This window comes from Manihot esculenta, chromosome 1, assembly GCF_001659605.2.
Source record: "Manihot esculenta cultivar AM560-2 chromosome 1, M.esculenta_v8, whole genome shotgun sequence".
NCBI lineage: Eukaryota > Viridiplantae > Streptophyta > Magnoliopsida > Malpighiales > Euphorbiaceae > Manihot > Manihot esculenta.
The window spans coordinates 30,220,668-30,236,585 of NC_035161.2; the positions used below are offsets into that span (position 1 = coordinate 30,220,668).

A 15,918-nucleotide genomic window follows, 5' to 3' on the forward strand; every position below is an offset into this window, starting at 1 on the left:
GCTATACATGTTCTCTTGGTAGAATATGACTTTAGATAATTGATAATTTAATTTAATTTAGTAAAATTTTATTAGTTAGTTATTGTATTTTTACATTCCCACAACAAGTTACGATTAATTAACTAAGAAAATCCATCCATTAAATTAAGATTCATTTGCTGTTAGTCAAAATGGTCAAACAAAACTAAGAGAATAATTTTTAATCCAAAAATATCTTTGATCCCTCAATCATTCCCATTCCTTTCATTTTCACTGCAACGTTGTTCTTATATTATAGCATTTAAAACTATGTATAGTTTCTTTGCTCAAGTTATTTGCCTTTTCTTTTTTAAAATTTAGTTTTGTAGAACAGTGGAGAATTATTTAACAAAGAGGTTAGGGATTTTTATTTTGAGAGTTTAGTTAAATTAAGGATTGTAAAAAGGATCAAGGGCAATATTTCATAACTCACTAATGCTTAAAATGAATAGAGATCTTCTTAGTTAATTAGTTATAATTTGATATGCAATTTAGTATGATTTTAAAAACACAGGAGCTAATTAATGAGTTTCATTAAATTACATAAATTAAATAATTATTTTTCTATATATATATTTCTCATAATAATAAATTTACAATTATTTTTATATAAAATTAAAAAATATAATAAAAATAGTAAATTTTATTTTTTCTTTTAATACATCATCTTCTTTATGTTACTTTGTCATTAAATTATTATTTTGTAATGATCCAAAACAAGATCCAGCTATTATATGCTTCTAAGCTAAAGGACAGCCCCAGGGGGTGTAGCTCAAATGGTAGAGCGCTCGCTTTGCATGCGAGAGGCACGGGGTTCGATTCCCCGCATCTCCAATATTTTTTATCTTTAATATAATTTTTTCCCTTGTTCTTTAATGTAATTTTCGAAGCGGTTTGCAAGTTCGATGATAATTTGATTTTGGTTCAGACACTGGCACACTGCATGGCTTCTTTTCTATCACTCTTGTTTATGATTTATTTTGAAAAGATCTAAAATCATATAAAATTTTAATTTCTTTTAAAATATTTTTTAACTTAAAAAAATTTAAATTCTTTCATTTAAAAAAATTAAAAAATTAATTAAATTGAATTTTTATAAAATTTGTATTCTAAACAAAGCTCTAATGTTTGTTTGATAATTTTTTTTATCTAATAAGTCAATTGATGGTTTCTATTCCTACGGAATTAAAATAGTACAGAAAGAATATAGCTAAATAAAATTGATGACGTTAGATTTATTATTTTAAATTATTAAACTTGATGTTAAATATAATAAAAGATTCTGATAAATTTCTTTAGTAAATTATATATTAATACATTTTTTTAATGGGAAAATTGTGGAAGGCGAGATCCCCAAAGAGAGGGCTGTGGAGATCCGATAAATCACCATAAACCAAATTCACGTAAAAAGCTCCCCTCCGTTTCTGCAAACGTCACCGTTTCGTCGATCTTATAAAGCAACGGAACGCTATAAAACGGCCCCCACTCCGTTTGTCCTTTCGTAATTATCGACTTGTTCGTTGGAACCTTCTTCAACTGCCGTACTATACGAGGAACGAAGACGATGTTAACGATTTCGACGAGTATGATCCGACACCGTATGGAGGAGGATACGACATTGCCTTGACATACGGCCGTCCCACCCCACCGTCTGAGGAGACCTGCTACCCAAACAGCTCCTCCGCTGATGAGATCGACTACGATCGCCCCCACTTCTCCTCGTACGCCAAGCCCTCCGCCTACACCGACGACCATCTCCAGGAGGAATACACTAGCTATTCCCGTCCAAAGCCCCGACCTCGCCCAGCTCACGGCGGTGCCCATGGAAGGGATGTGTTTGTAGATGCTAGGCCTGAGCCTGGTTATGGGTCCCAGCATGAAAGGACAAGGCCCGACTCCGATTATGGAGATGAGTCACCAAGGAGGCATAATCATGGGAGGCGAGGAGATGAGTATGAAAGGCGCGATTCGGATGACGAAGAGGGATGATATTCTAAGATTTAAAAAATAGGATTTATAATGATCATCTAAGTTTAGTTAGATGGAGTGGAAGACGTTCCTCCTTTATTTTTATTTTTTTTGTCTGTGACGCCTAACGGCATCAATGTTAGGGTACCATCCGTTTTTGTCATGCAACTTCGTATATATGGAAGTGTCAGACGCTTTTTTCACGCTAGGCGGCCATTTAATTTCTCTCAGCACGCGGGTAGATATGACTGCGAGGTGATTGTATCTGCTGTCCTTCCTCCTGTCACGTTATCGAGAAGAGCTCGTGATGGGTAGGTCTGGACTTATGAGAGGTCCGGTCCACTGGGTGAGACTGAGTCAGGGCTGAAATGGCTGGACCCTCCTGTCAGGATAGCTAGGGGTGAGCACTGTTCGGTTTGAACCGAAATAACCGACCGAACCGATTTAATTTAATAGTTTGGTTCGGTTTTAAAATAAAATCGGTTCGGTTCGGTTTTAATTTTTAAAAATTTCGGGTTGGTCGGTTCGGTTCGGTTTTGGAGACAAAATAGTTCGGTCGAACCGAACCGACCGAATTTAACGTTAAACGCTCCGTTTTATTATAGGGCTATATCACTTCGGCACACTTCCCAGTTTCCATCCCGTATACAGCCACCGACCTTCATCTCTTTCACAGACCAAATCTCTTCTCTCCATCCTTCGCGTCTCCCGCAGCCAGGGCCACCCACCCCAGTCGCCAGTCCCACAGCCACCCACCAGCCACCGGCCGCGGCCACCCACCCACTCGCCAAAGCCAGAGTCTCTTCTCTCCATCCTTCGCCGCTTCAGTCCCGCAGCCACGGCCACCCACCCACCCGATCGTCAGTCCCACAGCACCCACTCACCGGCCACCCACCCTGCCACCCACTCGCCAAAGCCAGAGTCTCTTCTCTCCATCCTTCGCATCTCTCTCTCACGGCCATCGCTCGCGTCTCTCTCGTGAGGGGCTCCTTCCTTACAAATCCGATGTCGCAGATCGTGTTGTCTCCGTCGTCAAGAATTTTCAGAAGGTAGATCCTTCCAAGGTAATTCCTTTCTATTTTCAAAACTACTCCTTATGCTTTCACTATAAATACCCTTTTTTGGATTGTGCTTTGTTTAGTAATCGAAAACAATGGATTAGAAGTTCCCATAAAAAATTTTAAAATTGAGTTTCTTTAGTGATATGGTTGTTAAACCCACATATTCAAAGCTGTGTATTTTTCTAGGTGAATTTGTTACCCAGAAGTTTTTTTTTCAATTATGATTTATTTTTCTAGAATTATTTTGTAAGTTCCTTTTGGTTATATATCAAAACTGTTAAACCCACATATTCAAAGCTGTTGTTGTTTTCTTATTACTATATTTCTGAATGTGGGAGCTCCTTTATTATAAGAAATTTATGGGTCGTTGCAAGATTGTGGTGAGCAAAACGGTAATGTGCAATAGAACTGTAATTTAGTGCAAAACCTGAATCGTCATCTGTTGGACAGTGTAAGGAGATACAGACAAAAATCGATTTCGAACCGAACCGAACCGAACTAGTTCGGTTCGGTTCGATTCGGTTTTCTATTTTATTTGGTTCGGTTCGGTTTACAATTTGAAATAATTCGGTTAAATCGGTTTTGGCCGATTCGATTCGGTACCGAACCGAACCGACCGATGCACACCCCTAAGGATAGCTTCATGGGCCTTGGACCAATGCCATTTTCGCGGGCCTGCCCCCATACTAGAGTGGTGAGGTTCGGCGGTCATCAATTGCCCCTTTGCCTTCTCAGCAGTTATTGTATAAGTGATGAGGGGGTAAATCCCTAGAACTCATTATAACCGCGCGGCTCTAGGACGGTTCCTATCAAAATGTCTTTTCCTCGCTTTACTGATTTCAAAATTCAAAACCCCAAATCTTTACAGAAATTCTCCTTCTCCACTTCATTCCTCTCGTATTCCTGCGAAGCCATCTTCAAGGTACATCTCTTGTTCTGCCATGGAAGGTTCTAAACTTCCCGACGTCATTAATCTACAGTCTAATGTTACCTCTTCTTCCCTTGTAAATTTCTTATCTCGAAAGTATCTGGATACCCCTCTCTTTCATATCCGGGCTCCCCTTCCTAATGAGAGAATTGTTCTTCCCGATCTTCCTCTCTCTGGTCTAATCGACCCTCAAAAAGACCGCAGTTTGGTTTTCTTTCTCAAACAACGCGAATATGGCTTAACTTTTCCCTTTTCACCTTTCTACATTGAGGTCTTCCGGTACTTCAGAATAACTCCTCGGATGCTTGCTCCCAACTCGATTCTTTTCATTTGCTCCTTTGAGTTTGTTAGTCTGAGCTGGGTCTCACGCCTACAGCTCGTTTATTTGCTACCTTTTTTCGACTGGTCCAAGCGAGTAAGGGATTTTACTACTTTACCCCTCGAGGAGGGCTGTACATTTTCTCGGGTCATAAAGACTCAATCAAAGGCTGGACAGAGGGGTTCACTGTGGTGGAGTTGAAAGGAGGCTTAGGGTCATCTTGGCAAGTGGGCCTCCCCTGGAGGGACGTCATTCCGGGCTGCAATGATCTCCCCCAGCTAACCCTTTCTGAGCAGGTCGGCTTTCTCCGGCTGACTTCTGTTAAGCAGAAGTATAATGTCGAGAAATGCATGTTCGTCTCCAGTCTTCAAGACTGTAGGGACGCGGGTATTTTATTTTACTCTGTTTAATTGTCTTGTCTTCCCTTTTCAATTTTCGTCGAATGTCTTTCTAACCCTTGGGATTTTCTGTTTTTTGTTTTTGTAGCCTCCAAGCGTCCTATGGATAAGATCAAACCCTCCAAGAACTTCGTTCTTTCTCGGGAGAACATGAGGGCTGCTCTGGACGCTTTCCGAGCTGGCCAGTCGGTAGCCGATGCGACTCGGGAGGTCGCTCAAATTATCTCCCCTAGGTCAGCTGGCTGATCCATTCCTCCTGCTCCGGTCTCCTCTGGTGCCCCAAAGTCAGGCTCTAAGGATCCTCACTCGGGGGTTCCCAAGTCTCCCCGCCGCAACAAGTCCGGTTCTTCCCCTCGATCTTCCACGGTCTCCAAATCCAAGCAGGCCTCAACTCCAACCTCTCAGGGGCTTATAGTTATTGAGGGGTCAGCTGAGGACGTGCAACCTGCGAGGACTGAGGTCGCTCCTACTTCTGAAGGTGTTCCTGAGGAGAATACCGAGGTCATTCTAACCGAGGAGAGGGCTCCTGAGGGTGGAGGTGAGGTCGTCCTGGCAGGCTAGGGCGCCCCGGAGGTTGCAGCTGAGGTCGCCCCTATTGGCAAGGGCACCTCTAAGGAGAGGGCCAAGTCCAGGACTGTTTCTGCTGCTCCTTGCCCCAAGAAGGTTGTTGCCAATGGTGCTGTTACTCTCAAGGAGACCACAGATAAGCGAGCTCCTTCTGCGGAGGCTCTCACTGCGGCTCCAGCTTCGAAGAAAGCTTAAGCGTCCCAGCAACCTGCCCCCGTGCTCCCTCCTGTGGAGAAGGAGAAAGCGCCCATGGGGCTGTTATCCTCTACCCTTGATAACGAGGTGTTGAGCGCTGACGAGATCACTCCTCAGTCCCCAGCAAGCATTGTTGTCAAGTTGTTGTGGGAGAGAATGTTTGGTGGGGTCACGGATGCTTCAGACCCACGCCTGCTTACTCTCACCGGCCTTTTAGCCTATAATACTCGGGAGCAGGTGGCCTTTCGCTCTCGAACTCGGGAGGAGCTGGGGGATACGATTAGGGAGATGCTTCTCATGGTAATCTGTCTTTATTTTGTTTTTCGTTCTGTGTCGTTTTTGCCTTCATTGCTTTATAATTCTATTATTGTCTCTTCCTTTCTCCAAGTGACGGGCGTCTTCATGGAGATCGATGCCCGTGACTGGACCCTTCGAAGCATCGTGGATCGCCAAATTGAGGAGGCCCGTCTCGAGGAAAACCTTGTGGCCTCAGGTGATGCTCGAGGCTAGCTCGCCGCGACTCAGAATCGCTTGAAGGACCTCAAGGATGAGCTAGTTTGGACGCGAGAGGCTGTGAAGAGGGCTGACGGGAGGACAACTGCGGCAGAATCCCATCGTGATGAAGTTTCAGCCCAGCTGTCCTCTCTGGAGGAAGCCCGACGGGAGAGGGACGAGGAGTGATCCGTCTTACATCCACAAGAAGAAAAAGTTATAACATTTATATAATTAATTTAAAAATTATTAAATAATTTAAATTAATTATTCCAAATCAAATAAAAAATTGAAAAATAAGACTTTTATCAGAAATGCATTGACGGTAGACTTTTACAAGTTTTCTTTTTTTTTTTTTTTTTATAATACTGTCCATTGTTTGGGAGCTCCATTTTTCCACTAAAAATGACAACAATGATACTCCACTTGGTTTCTGTCGCGTAGCATGACATTGTCAAAAATCTTTTTAATTTTTTTTTAATTTTTATATTTTGTATGTTTTTGGATTCATATGATTTTTCTCTTTCGCCAAAGATTCTTTTAAGTGGATGCGGACAAGCATAGAACCGAAGACCTTTCAGGTCTTTCCCGATGTCCCATGTTCCACGGTCTCAGAATTTTCCACGCACTTTTTTAAAGTTGAATAAAGTAAGAGAATTAAAGAGAAGATTTTTGCACACTTGTTATTCACTCATTGGATCATTTCAATATCATTTTCCATACTTTACAGGGATTTACTTATAATAATATGATAAAAAAATTACAATAATACTAATTTTATTTTTATAATTTTTAAAATATCACAACTCTCATATTTGTCTATGATTGTTGATATCCGTTCGATTAAATTTCATACTCCCTTCTTATCATTTTTAGATATTTGTTAAAATAAATATTAATTTATAATATAATTTATTAATTTTAAATTTTCTCTAAAATATTTCAGTAAAATCCTTTGTGTTTAAATTAAAATTTTTCATAATATAAATATTTGAAAAGTTTTGTAATATTTCTTCGTAACATTATTTATTTTCCATTTCACAACTTATTAAAACAATCTATTTTATAACAATCCATTCTTTAGAGAATTCTGGCTAAATGTGGAAGATGATCGAATATTAAACTTGACATTCACTCCCAGTTTTGGTATGGATGATATATATGCTTTCATCAACGGGATTGAGATGGCGTCTTGCCTACCAATCTTTATTACACTGCAGGGGATAATCCGGAGGTGAAATTGGTTGGCCAGAACCAGTCCGTCGGCCTGGAAAACAACGCTGTCTCAGAGGTAATGTACAGAATAAATGTGGGCGGGGCTTTTATTCCACCCCTTAATGACTCTGCCCTGTTTCGAAGCTGGCTCAGCGATGAGGACTGCTTGACAATCTCAGAACCAAGTGCTCTCCTTTTTAACAGCGCCATTCAACTCAGATATACCATCTTTACTCGTTTTGCTGCACCAGACCTAGTCTATAAAACTGGAAGATCCATGGGGATGGACAGGGAAACAAACGAGAACGACAATATCACTTGGGAATTTCAGGTTGATTCCGAGTCCACGTATTTTATCAGGCTTCACTTTTGTGACTTTCAGCCGCCAATAACTCAGAAGGGCGACAGAGTTTTTCAGATATACATTGCAAACCAACTTGCTGAGTCTGAATTAGCAGATATAATTGATTGGAGCGGTGGAAATGGATTTCCTACTTTTAAAGATTATGCGGTGACCATGGGAGAGAGTGGAAGCAAAAAGTTAGAAAATCTATCTATTGCCCTGCATCCTGCAGTTAATTATACCTCATACTCTGATGCAATCCTGAATGGCATTGAAATTTTTAAATGGCTAAATTCAGAAATTCAGACAACGTCCATCCCAACATCAGCAAAGCCACTGAACAATAGGACAACAGTAGTTGCCGTTGTAGTTGGTGTTGTATTGGACTTTGTTATTGTAATCCCTCTTCTATTCTTCTTGATTGTTCTAAGAAGAGTAAAAGACAAGGATTCTGAAGGAGACCACCAAGATCCGCCGCTCATATTTACCCTCAAATGTTTTTCGCAGTTTTTCTCTAGACGAGATAAAAGCAGCCACCAAAAACTTTGACAATCTGTGCATTATAGGTGTTGGAGGGTTTGGCAATGTGTACAGAGGAACCATTAATGATGATCCCATTATTGTTGCGATGATACGGTTGAGCCGAGGTTCGGAACAAGGAGAAAACGAATTCAACACAGAGATAGAGATGATACGGTTGAGCCGAGGTTCGGAACAAGGAGAAAACGAATTCAACACAGAGATAGAGATGCTTTCTCAGCTTCGACACCTTCACTTGGTCTCTCTAATGGGTTATTGCAATGAAGATCACGAAATGATGATAGTGTATGATTATATGAGCAATGGCACCCTTCGTGACCATCTCTACAACACCAGTAATTCTCCTCTACCATGGAAACAAAGGCTAGAGATATGCCTTGAGAATATATTACAAATATATTACAAATCTTATTAAGAAAATCTAAAAGAAATACCTAAATTAATTGAAATACAATTATATTAATTTTAGAATAAGAATTATTAAGATAATATGTTTTCAAATATTAGATAAATATTAAAAAATAATATAATAATAAATTCATATTTTAAAGTATAAATTAAAATAATAAGCTGAAATTTAATTAATGAATATTAAAAAATTAATAAAATAAATATTTAAAATAAGAAGTATCTAAATAAAATTAATATTAAAAAAAAAGAAAATAAAAAAAGATTCAAGTTTATTTTGTAATATAATTACAATTGAGAATATATTACAAATATATTTTATAATATTAAATTTAAAATTGATGAATTGTATGAATTAAATTTTTTTTAAAAAATTAAAATATATTATTGGACATTTTAGATAAATTTGAATTATTATTTTAAATTAATATAAATAAATTATAGTATTTAACTTAAAAGAGTTTTCTTTGGATTTATTTAAAAAGTTATTACTTTTATTTAATTAGTTTAATAATATTATAAGTTTTATTTATTAAAAGCTAGTGGGCATATTAATTTTAAATTTCTGAGAAAAATAAATTTTATGATAATAGTAAGTAGAGTGAATTTCAGAGACTAATACGGAAAAGTTTTAAATGTACAGAAATAAATAAAATTAATTCAAACAGAAAAACAATTAAATTGAAAATAAAGAATTAAAATAAAAAATATTGTATAATTTTAATTTCAATTCAACTGATTGTAACAGTGATTTTATTGTTTCTTTAATTATTATTGATATTTATACTATTTCTGTATTTATTGCTTATTATTATTATTTTGTTAATTATTGCATTAAAGTGCTATTGCTCATATATTATTATTCAAGTTAATTAAATCCGTAATTATTTACGCAATCTAATTATTATTTATTTCAGTTAATTAAATAATTATAAATTTAATTAATTTAAATATTAAAATAATTAAATAATTACGAATTTAGTTCATCTGAATAGTAATATATCATTCTATCAATTGAGTAACGGCGCTTTAATGCAACAACTGACGGAATAATAATAAACAATAAACACATAAATAATATAAATACCAAAAATAATTGAGAAAACAATAAAATCAAATATATCTCACATTCAATTGAATTAAAACTTTAATTATCCTTTAATTGAAACTTTAATTATCCTTTAATTGAAAAGAAAAAATTTAGTCATACATGATCATGACTCACACATGTTCAAGGGAGATAAAAGATGAGAGAAGGTGTCAAATACATTAGAATGTTCTCTTTTTATAGTGCTAAAGAGTACTACTTTTGTCTAAATACAAATAGTTAAAATCAAAATCGAGTATATTTTGACAGATTGGAATTATTTATTTATTTCTCGAATTTTAAAGCTGAACTCTATTCATCAAGTTTGTTATTACCATAATATAATCCATAATATAATTCGTCTGAAAATTAGAGTTCAAATATGACTATGTTTCTTATCCTTCTATGAGATCTCAGAATGTAGAGTCCAAATTAGATTTTTTTTTATTTTTTTCTAATTTTACCAAAATAATAAAATTTAAAAATATTTAAATATTTTAGAATATTAAAATTATATATGTATATTATCAAAAACTTAATGAATAAAAATTTAATAATAATATTAATAATAAAACTCATGAGGATAATAATATATAATGATATTTGTAGTTTATACAATGGTATATCATTATCATATCGTATAGCATATAATAATTATTATTAAATTTGATTAAAGTTATTATATAATATAAAATAAATATAAAATGATAATGATATAATATATGACTAAAGTTATTATATAATATAAAGATAAAATATAAGCAATTTTTTTATATAAAACTTAGCTAAGTAGAAGTTCAGTATAGCTAATATTAAGAAATGAAAATATGTATAAACTCTAAAATTAATTTAAATATTAAAAAAATATAGAAATTAAGTATATATATATATTCTAATCACATGTGCATATTGCATTTTCATGTCCTATATATAAATAAAAATATGCTATGATTATCGAAAGTAACTGTAAAATTAATTTTTTAAAATTAGAAGGTTCTCATAAATTTATAAACTGAATAGTAATATTCTTTTAGAAGCAAAAGTCTTTTACGTTAGAAAAATAACAGGCGTATACCTAACTTCAAAATTAAAAATATTCTTTAAAATTTATTAAAATCTCAAATTCTACTCATTCCATTATCAATCCCTATTTAAAAAAAAAAAAAAAAAAAAAATTGGACTTTTGCCGGTGAGAGATCCACTTTCTCTCCGGATTGGGCCACCAATGACCAGACAGCCGATTCACATGGCCATCAGACATTTTTCATAGCCAAGGCTTCACCTCAAAGCGTAATTGAGGCTGCAAAACTATCCATATTAATAGCTTTTCGGTCTACCCCCTCTTTTGCGTATAGTATCAAATGTTTCTCGGAGATCATCCAGGTCTCTATCTCGTTTTGCTCCTCCACCTCCTCCCTTCTGTCACCTGTATCAAGAACTCGCAGCCATATACTCCTCCAGACCTCATCCTCCTGGATTGTGGCGCATCGTCTAGTTCTACATCGCTGGATGGACACAACTGGGTTGGTGATGCCAACTCCAAATTTCATGCCTCTAACTCTGAAACCGCGTCATCTGCGTTTGTAGCTTCTCAGCAAGACCCATCTGTAACTCAAGTCCCTTACATGACTGCCCGTGTTTTTCATTCCCAATTCACCTACACCTTTCCCGTCTCCCCTGGCCCAAAGTTTGTTCGTCTCTACTTCTATCCAGCTACTTACTCCACCCTTGACATTTCAAAATCTTTTTTCTCTGTTAGCGCCAATAATTACACTCTTCTTAATAACTTTAGTACCTCTCTTGCTGTTTCTGCTGTGAATCCTTCTGTCGCCTCCCTCATAAAAGAGTATATCATCACCGTGTGGGATAACCAAAAGCTTGACCTCACGTTCTCTCCATCTCCAAGTTCTTTTTCCTTCATAAATGGCATCGAGATTGTTTCCATGCCCAAGGACCTCTATGTCAGCGGCAACGGTAATCCACTTCCTTATGTGGGCGCCGAGAATAACCCATTTTATTTGGATAACACTACTGCTCTTGAGACATTTTATCGACTGAATGTTGGTAGAAAGGATATCAGCAGCAAAGATGACACCGGAATGTATAGGACATGGCTTCAAGATTCAAATTACATCTTTGGGGGTGGACTTGGTGTCACAGTTATTCCACTTGATGTCAAAGTGCAGTATACAGCGAAGACACCACCCTACACTGCACCTGTAATGGTATATAAAACTATGCGTTCTATGGGTGGTGATCCGAACGTTAGCCTGAGGTACAACCTCACATGGTACTTCTCCGTTGATGCTGGTTTCAACTATCTTCTTAGACTCCATTTTTGTGAGTTTCGATCTGAGGTCACAGATATTAATCAAGTGGTGTTCTTTATATACATCAATGATCAAACAGGTGAGGAAAGGGCAGATGTAATCCTCTGGTCCGGCGGTAACAGTGTTCCGGTCTACAAAGACTACGTCGTGTGGATCCCAAAAGGCAGCCATAGCAAGCATGACTTGTGGCTCGCTTTACACCCCCATTATGATGGCAAATATACATATGCTGATGCGTTTTTGAACGGCCTAGAGATATTCAAGTTGAACAATTCAGACGGTAGTCTGGCCTCCTTCGGCCAAGAGGTACTGGCGGCTCCTCCACCACTAGAAGGACTTCCCAAATTTAGAGGAAAGGCTAATAAGAAAGGATCACTGGTTGTAATCGTTGGTTGTTCTGTTTTTAGTGGTGTTCTAGTGCTATCCCTAGTTATTTGTTTCTTTGTCGTTAAACAAAGGAGAGCCGTGGTGGGTGTCGTATTCGCTTTCACTATAGTTTTACTTTTATCTGTCTACCGGCGAAAACCGAGAGCCAAGGACAAGTCATTCTTGCTTCCCATCCCGCAAGCATCACCACCACCGATTGATATTTGTCGCCAGTTTACGATTTTTGAGATCAAAGAAGCGACATCAGATTTTAACGATGGAAATCTTATCGGCTCTGGGGGATTTGGTAAAGTTTATAGAGGATTTATTGCATACGGGTCCATCCCAGTTGCGATCAAACGTCTAGATTCATCATCAAATCAAGGAGCCCGAGAATTCAAGACTGAAATTGAGATGCTGTCTCAGCTTTACCATGTTAATCTGGTCTCCCTGGTTGGATATTGCATTGACGAAGGCGAAATGATACTTGTATATGATTATATGATCAATGGAACTCTTCGGGAGCATCTCTACGAAACTAATAATAACCCACTTCCATGGAAGCAAAGACTTGAGATATGCATCGGCGCAGCACGCGGATTACACTATCTTCATACTGGTCTTTCACATACAATCATCCACCGGGATGTGAAGACGAGCAACATCTTGCTAGACGAAAATTGGGTTGCTAGAATTTCAGATTTTGGATTGTCCAGAATAGGATTGAACGACAGTGCAGTTAGTACAGTAGTAAAAGGAACCTGGGGATATTTGGATCCTGAATATGCACGATTTCAGCAACTGACAGAAAAATCTGATGTCTACTCGTTTGGTGTGGTTCTATTTGAAGTAGTATGTGGTCGAAAACCACTAGATCACAAGTTAGAGCATGAGCAGATGAATTTAGCCAATTGGGCACGAGAATGCATTCGAAATGGAACAATTTACATCATAATTGATCCATATTTGAAGGCCAAGATTGCTCCAGAGTGTTTCAGAAAATATGTGGAAATTGCAGAAAGTTGTGTGCGTAATCAAGGAAGTGAAAGGCCCAGCATGGAGGATGTGATGGGAGAGCTTGAATTTGCATTGGAGCTACAAGAGACTGCAGATGCTGTGGAGGAAAGAAGCAATCCTGGGAGTGAATATGTGTATCCTGAAGTATCATTCTATGCTTCTCGGTACACCAATCCTGGTGGACGCGAGTTGGATCAAGTTAGTACAAGTGCGTACACAACTTGGGATACAGACAACAGCACTACACCGTGTTACAGCCACTAAGGATTGGAAGCAGAGCAAGAACCATGGATGTGTGAATTGTTCTAATGGGTCGAAGTTTTTTATTTTACAGGTCAAAGCTTTATGGTCCAAATTTCACTTGAGATTTTAGATTTAAGGATATCTATACTTTAAGTTGTATTACAAAGTTTAACCCTATTAGCGAAATTTCGATTTCCCTCCCCTCTCCTCAAAGCTATTCAAAAAAACAAAAAAAAATCTCCTGAATCAAAGACTCGTATCTAAATCATCAAGCAATTTTTCGATTCATAACAGTGGCCGAGCTCCCCTTGCGCTCACCACCAATTTTATAAATTATGAATTGTCGTATTAAATTTAATATTTTAATTTATCTTTTAAAATTTTATTTTTAAATCTCAAATAAGTGTACTAAATTAATATATATAATTTATTTATTATGATTCAGTTCAAGTATTAAAACTCTTTAGTTATCATTAACTAAGTACAAAGTTCAATTTATTATTATTTTTAATTATATTTATGAATTAATATTTAATTGGAAGTTATTATTTGAAAACTAAATATAAATCAATTTGATAATTTGTTTTATCATATAATCTCAAATTAAATGAGAATTTTTTCGATATATTAAATAGATAAAACTATATTAATCATATTTATAAAATAGGAAATTTTTATCCATTATCACTGAATTTTAGTTATTATTTATTATAATTATTAAAATTTTAATTTATTTTAAAAAAATCATCAAATTTAATTATTTTTATAAAATAATTATTCAAATGAAATGGCGATGGTTTTTTCAGTAAGTCGCATTTACATAATTTACAATAATAATAATAATAATAAATTATATTTTAATTTTTAAATTTTAATATAATTAACTGATTAATTTCTATATTTTTAAAATTGAATACTTAAATTCATATATAATCATTTTATCTAACTTGTATTTCATTTTATAATTTCGTTAGTCAACCGGTGGATGAGAGAATAAATATTTGTAAATATCTAAAATATCTTCATGAACCCTTCCTGAATAGTTTTATATTATATAAATTATACTTTATCCTTAAATTTTAGTATAATTGATGGATCAGTTCTTATATTTTAAAATTAAATCCTTAAATATCTCTATACTTAATCCGTTTAAAATTATCGTTATTCTATCCATGATAAATATTAGTTCAAAATTAGTGAATGGCTAAATTTCTTCTGAAAATATAATTTTTTCTAAAATATTTATTATAAAAATTTACAACCTATTTAAAGGTTATTTGATACTACTTAAAAATAGTTGAAGTTGTAAATAATTTTTAAAAATTTAAAGTTATAAATATTGAAATATTTTAATGAATAGAAATTAAGAGTAAAAAGTATTAAAAATTAATTAAATAAGATATTATAGGTAAAAATTAGTCAAAATTTAAATATTTTTTAAATAAAAAATGAATGATGAAAATATTTAAATTATAATAGATGAGAACAGATTATAGAGGAATTTAAGTGAACGTTTTTAAAAATATGGGAGCCGATTCATTAATTATATTAAAACTCAAGAATTCAAATGTAATTTAAATATATAATAAAGATATTTTTATACTTTTAACAGTGAAAATAGTTGAAAAGATCATTCGATGGAGGAATTTAAGTGAACATTTTTAAAAATATGCACACTGATTTATTAATTATACTAAAATTTAAAAATTTAAATGTAATTTAAACATTTAAAAAGATAATAAAAATATTTTTACGCTTTTAACCGTAAAAATGAATGGTGAGATCAGTGAATGAATCGGTTATAGAGAAATTTTAGTATTTAAAAATATAAATATTGATGAATTAATTATGTTAAAATTTAAAATTTAAAATAAATTTATCTTAATAATAAAAAATATATTTTTTTTCTTATTTAACTATATAATATGTTAGTCTTTAAATTTTTGAATTTTGCCGACTAAAAAGCGAGCTGAAATTTAAATATGTTTTTATTTTATAGTTTATATAGAGTAAAATTTTAACAATTTTGATAAAATTTACTTTTAATTTAAAATCAATTCTCACAAAAATTATTAAATTTTTATATTATTGATTTTATAAACATAAAAATTTTAAAAAAAATTTTTAAAAAAAAATTTTTTTTTCAAAATTTAGCATTTCAAATAAGAAACTTATGTTAAATTTATATTGATTTTTTTTTCATATATGTCTCTAATTAAATGTGTTAATTTGAATAATTAACTTGAATATATGGGAACTCAGTCATAACAGTCTATATAGAATTGAAACTATTATTTTATAGCACTCGAAAATTGGTTAGTGAGACTATTAATTTTGGAGATAAAAGGAATATAATTAATAAAAATTTATAAATTGCACTTCTAATCAAACAATATTCATTATTTTTCAAAATTATATATTTT

General features: G+C 34.5%; 3 protein-coding genes and 1 non-coding gene across 5 annotated transcripts in view; all 4 read left to right on the forward strand.

The window, feature by feature from the left end:
• The window catches only part of LOC110621775 (uncharacterized protein At5g39570), a 56,853-nt gene extending 54,664 nt beyond the window's left edge, over positions 1–2,189 (forward strand). For both annotated transcript variants that reach the window (XM_043957046.1, XM_043957044.1), the window contains one exon: positions 1,928–2,189. In XM_043957046.1, the coding sequence (XP_043812981.1) occupies positions 1,928–2,007 (80 nt within the window). In that variant the 3' untranslated portion in view covers positions 2,008–2,189. The remainder of the gene's footprint in view (positions 1–1,927) is intronic.
• TRNAA-UGC lies at positions 780–852 on the forward strand. Its single transcript has one exon. It is a non-coding gene; the product is annotated as a tRNA-Ala (tRNA).
• Positions 2,190–5,508: 3,319 nt separating the features above from the next.
• On the forward strand, positions 5,509–8,459 carry LOC110609793 (receptor-like protein kinase ANXUR1). Its single transcript, XM_043959132.1, has 3 exons — positions 5,509–5,947; positions 7,167–8,000; positions 8,071–8,459. Exons 1-3 carry the CDS (start codon positions 5,509–5,511, stop codon positions 8,457–8,459), a joined length of 1,662 nt encoding a protein of 553 aa, XP_043815067.1.
• Positions 8,460–10,719: 2,260 nt separating this feature from the next.
• LOC110630587 (receptor-like protein kinase FERONIA) lies at positions 10,720–13,714 on the forward strand. The gene has a single exon (XM_021778137.2). The coding sequence runs from the start codon at positions 10,901–10,903 to the stop codon at positions 13,514–13,516; it is 2,616 nt and encodes an 871-aa protein (XP_021633829.1). The 5' UTR covers positions 10,720–10,900; the 3' UTR covers positions 13,517–13,714.
• Positions 13,715–15,918: the final 2,204 nt, after the last annotated feature.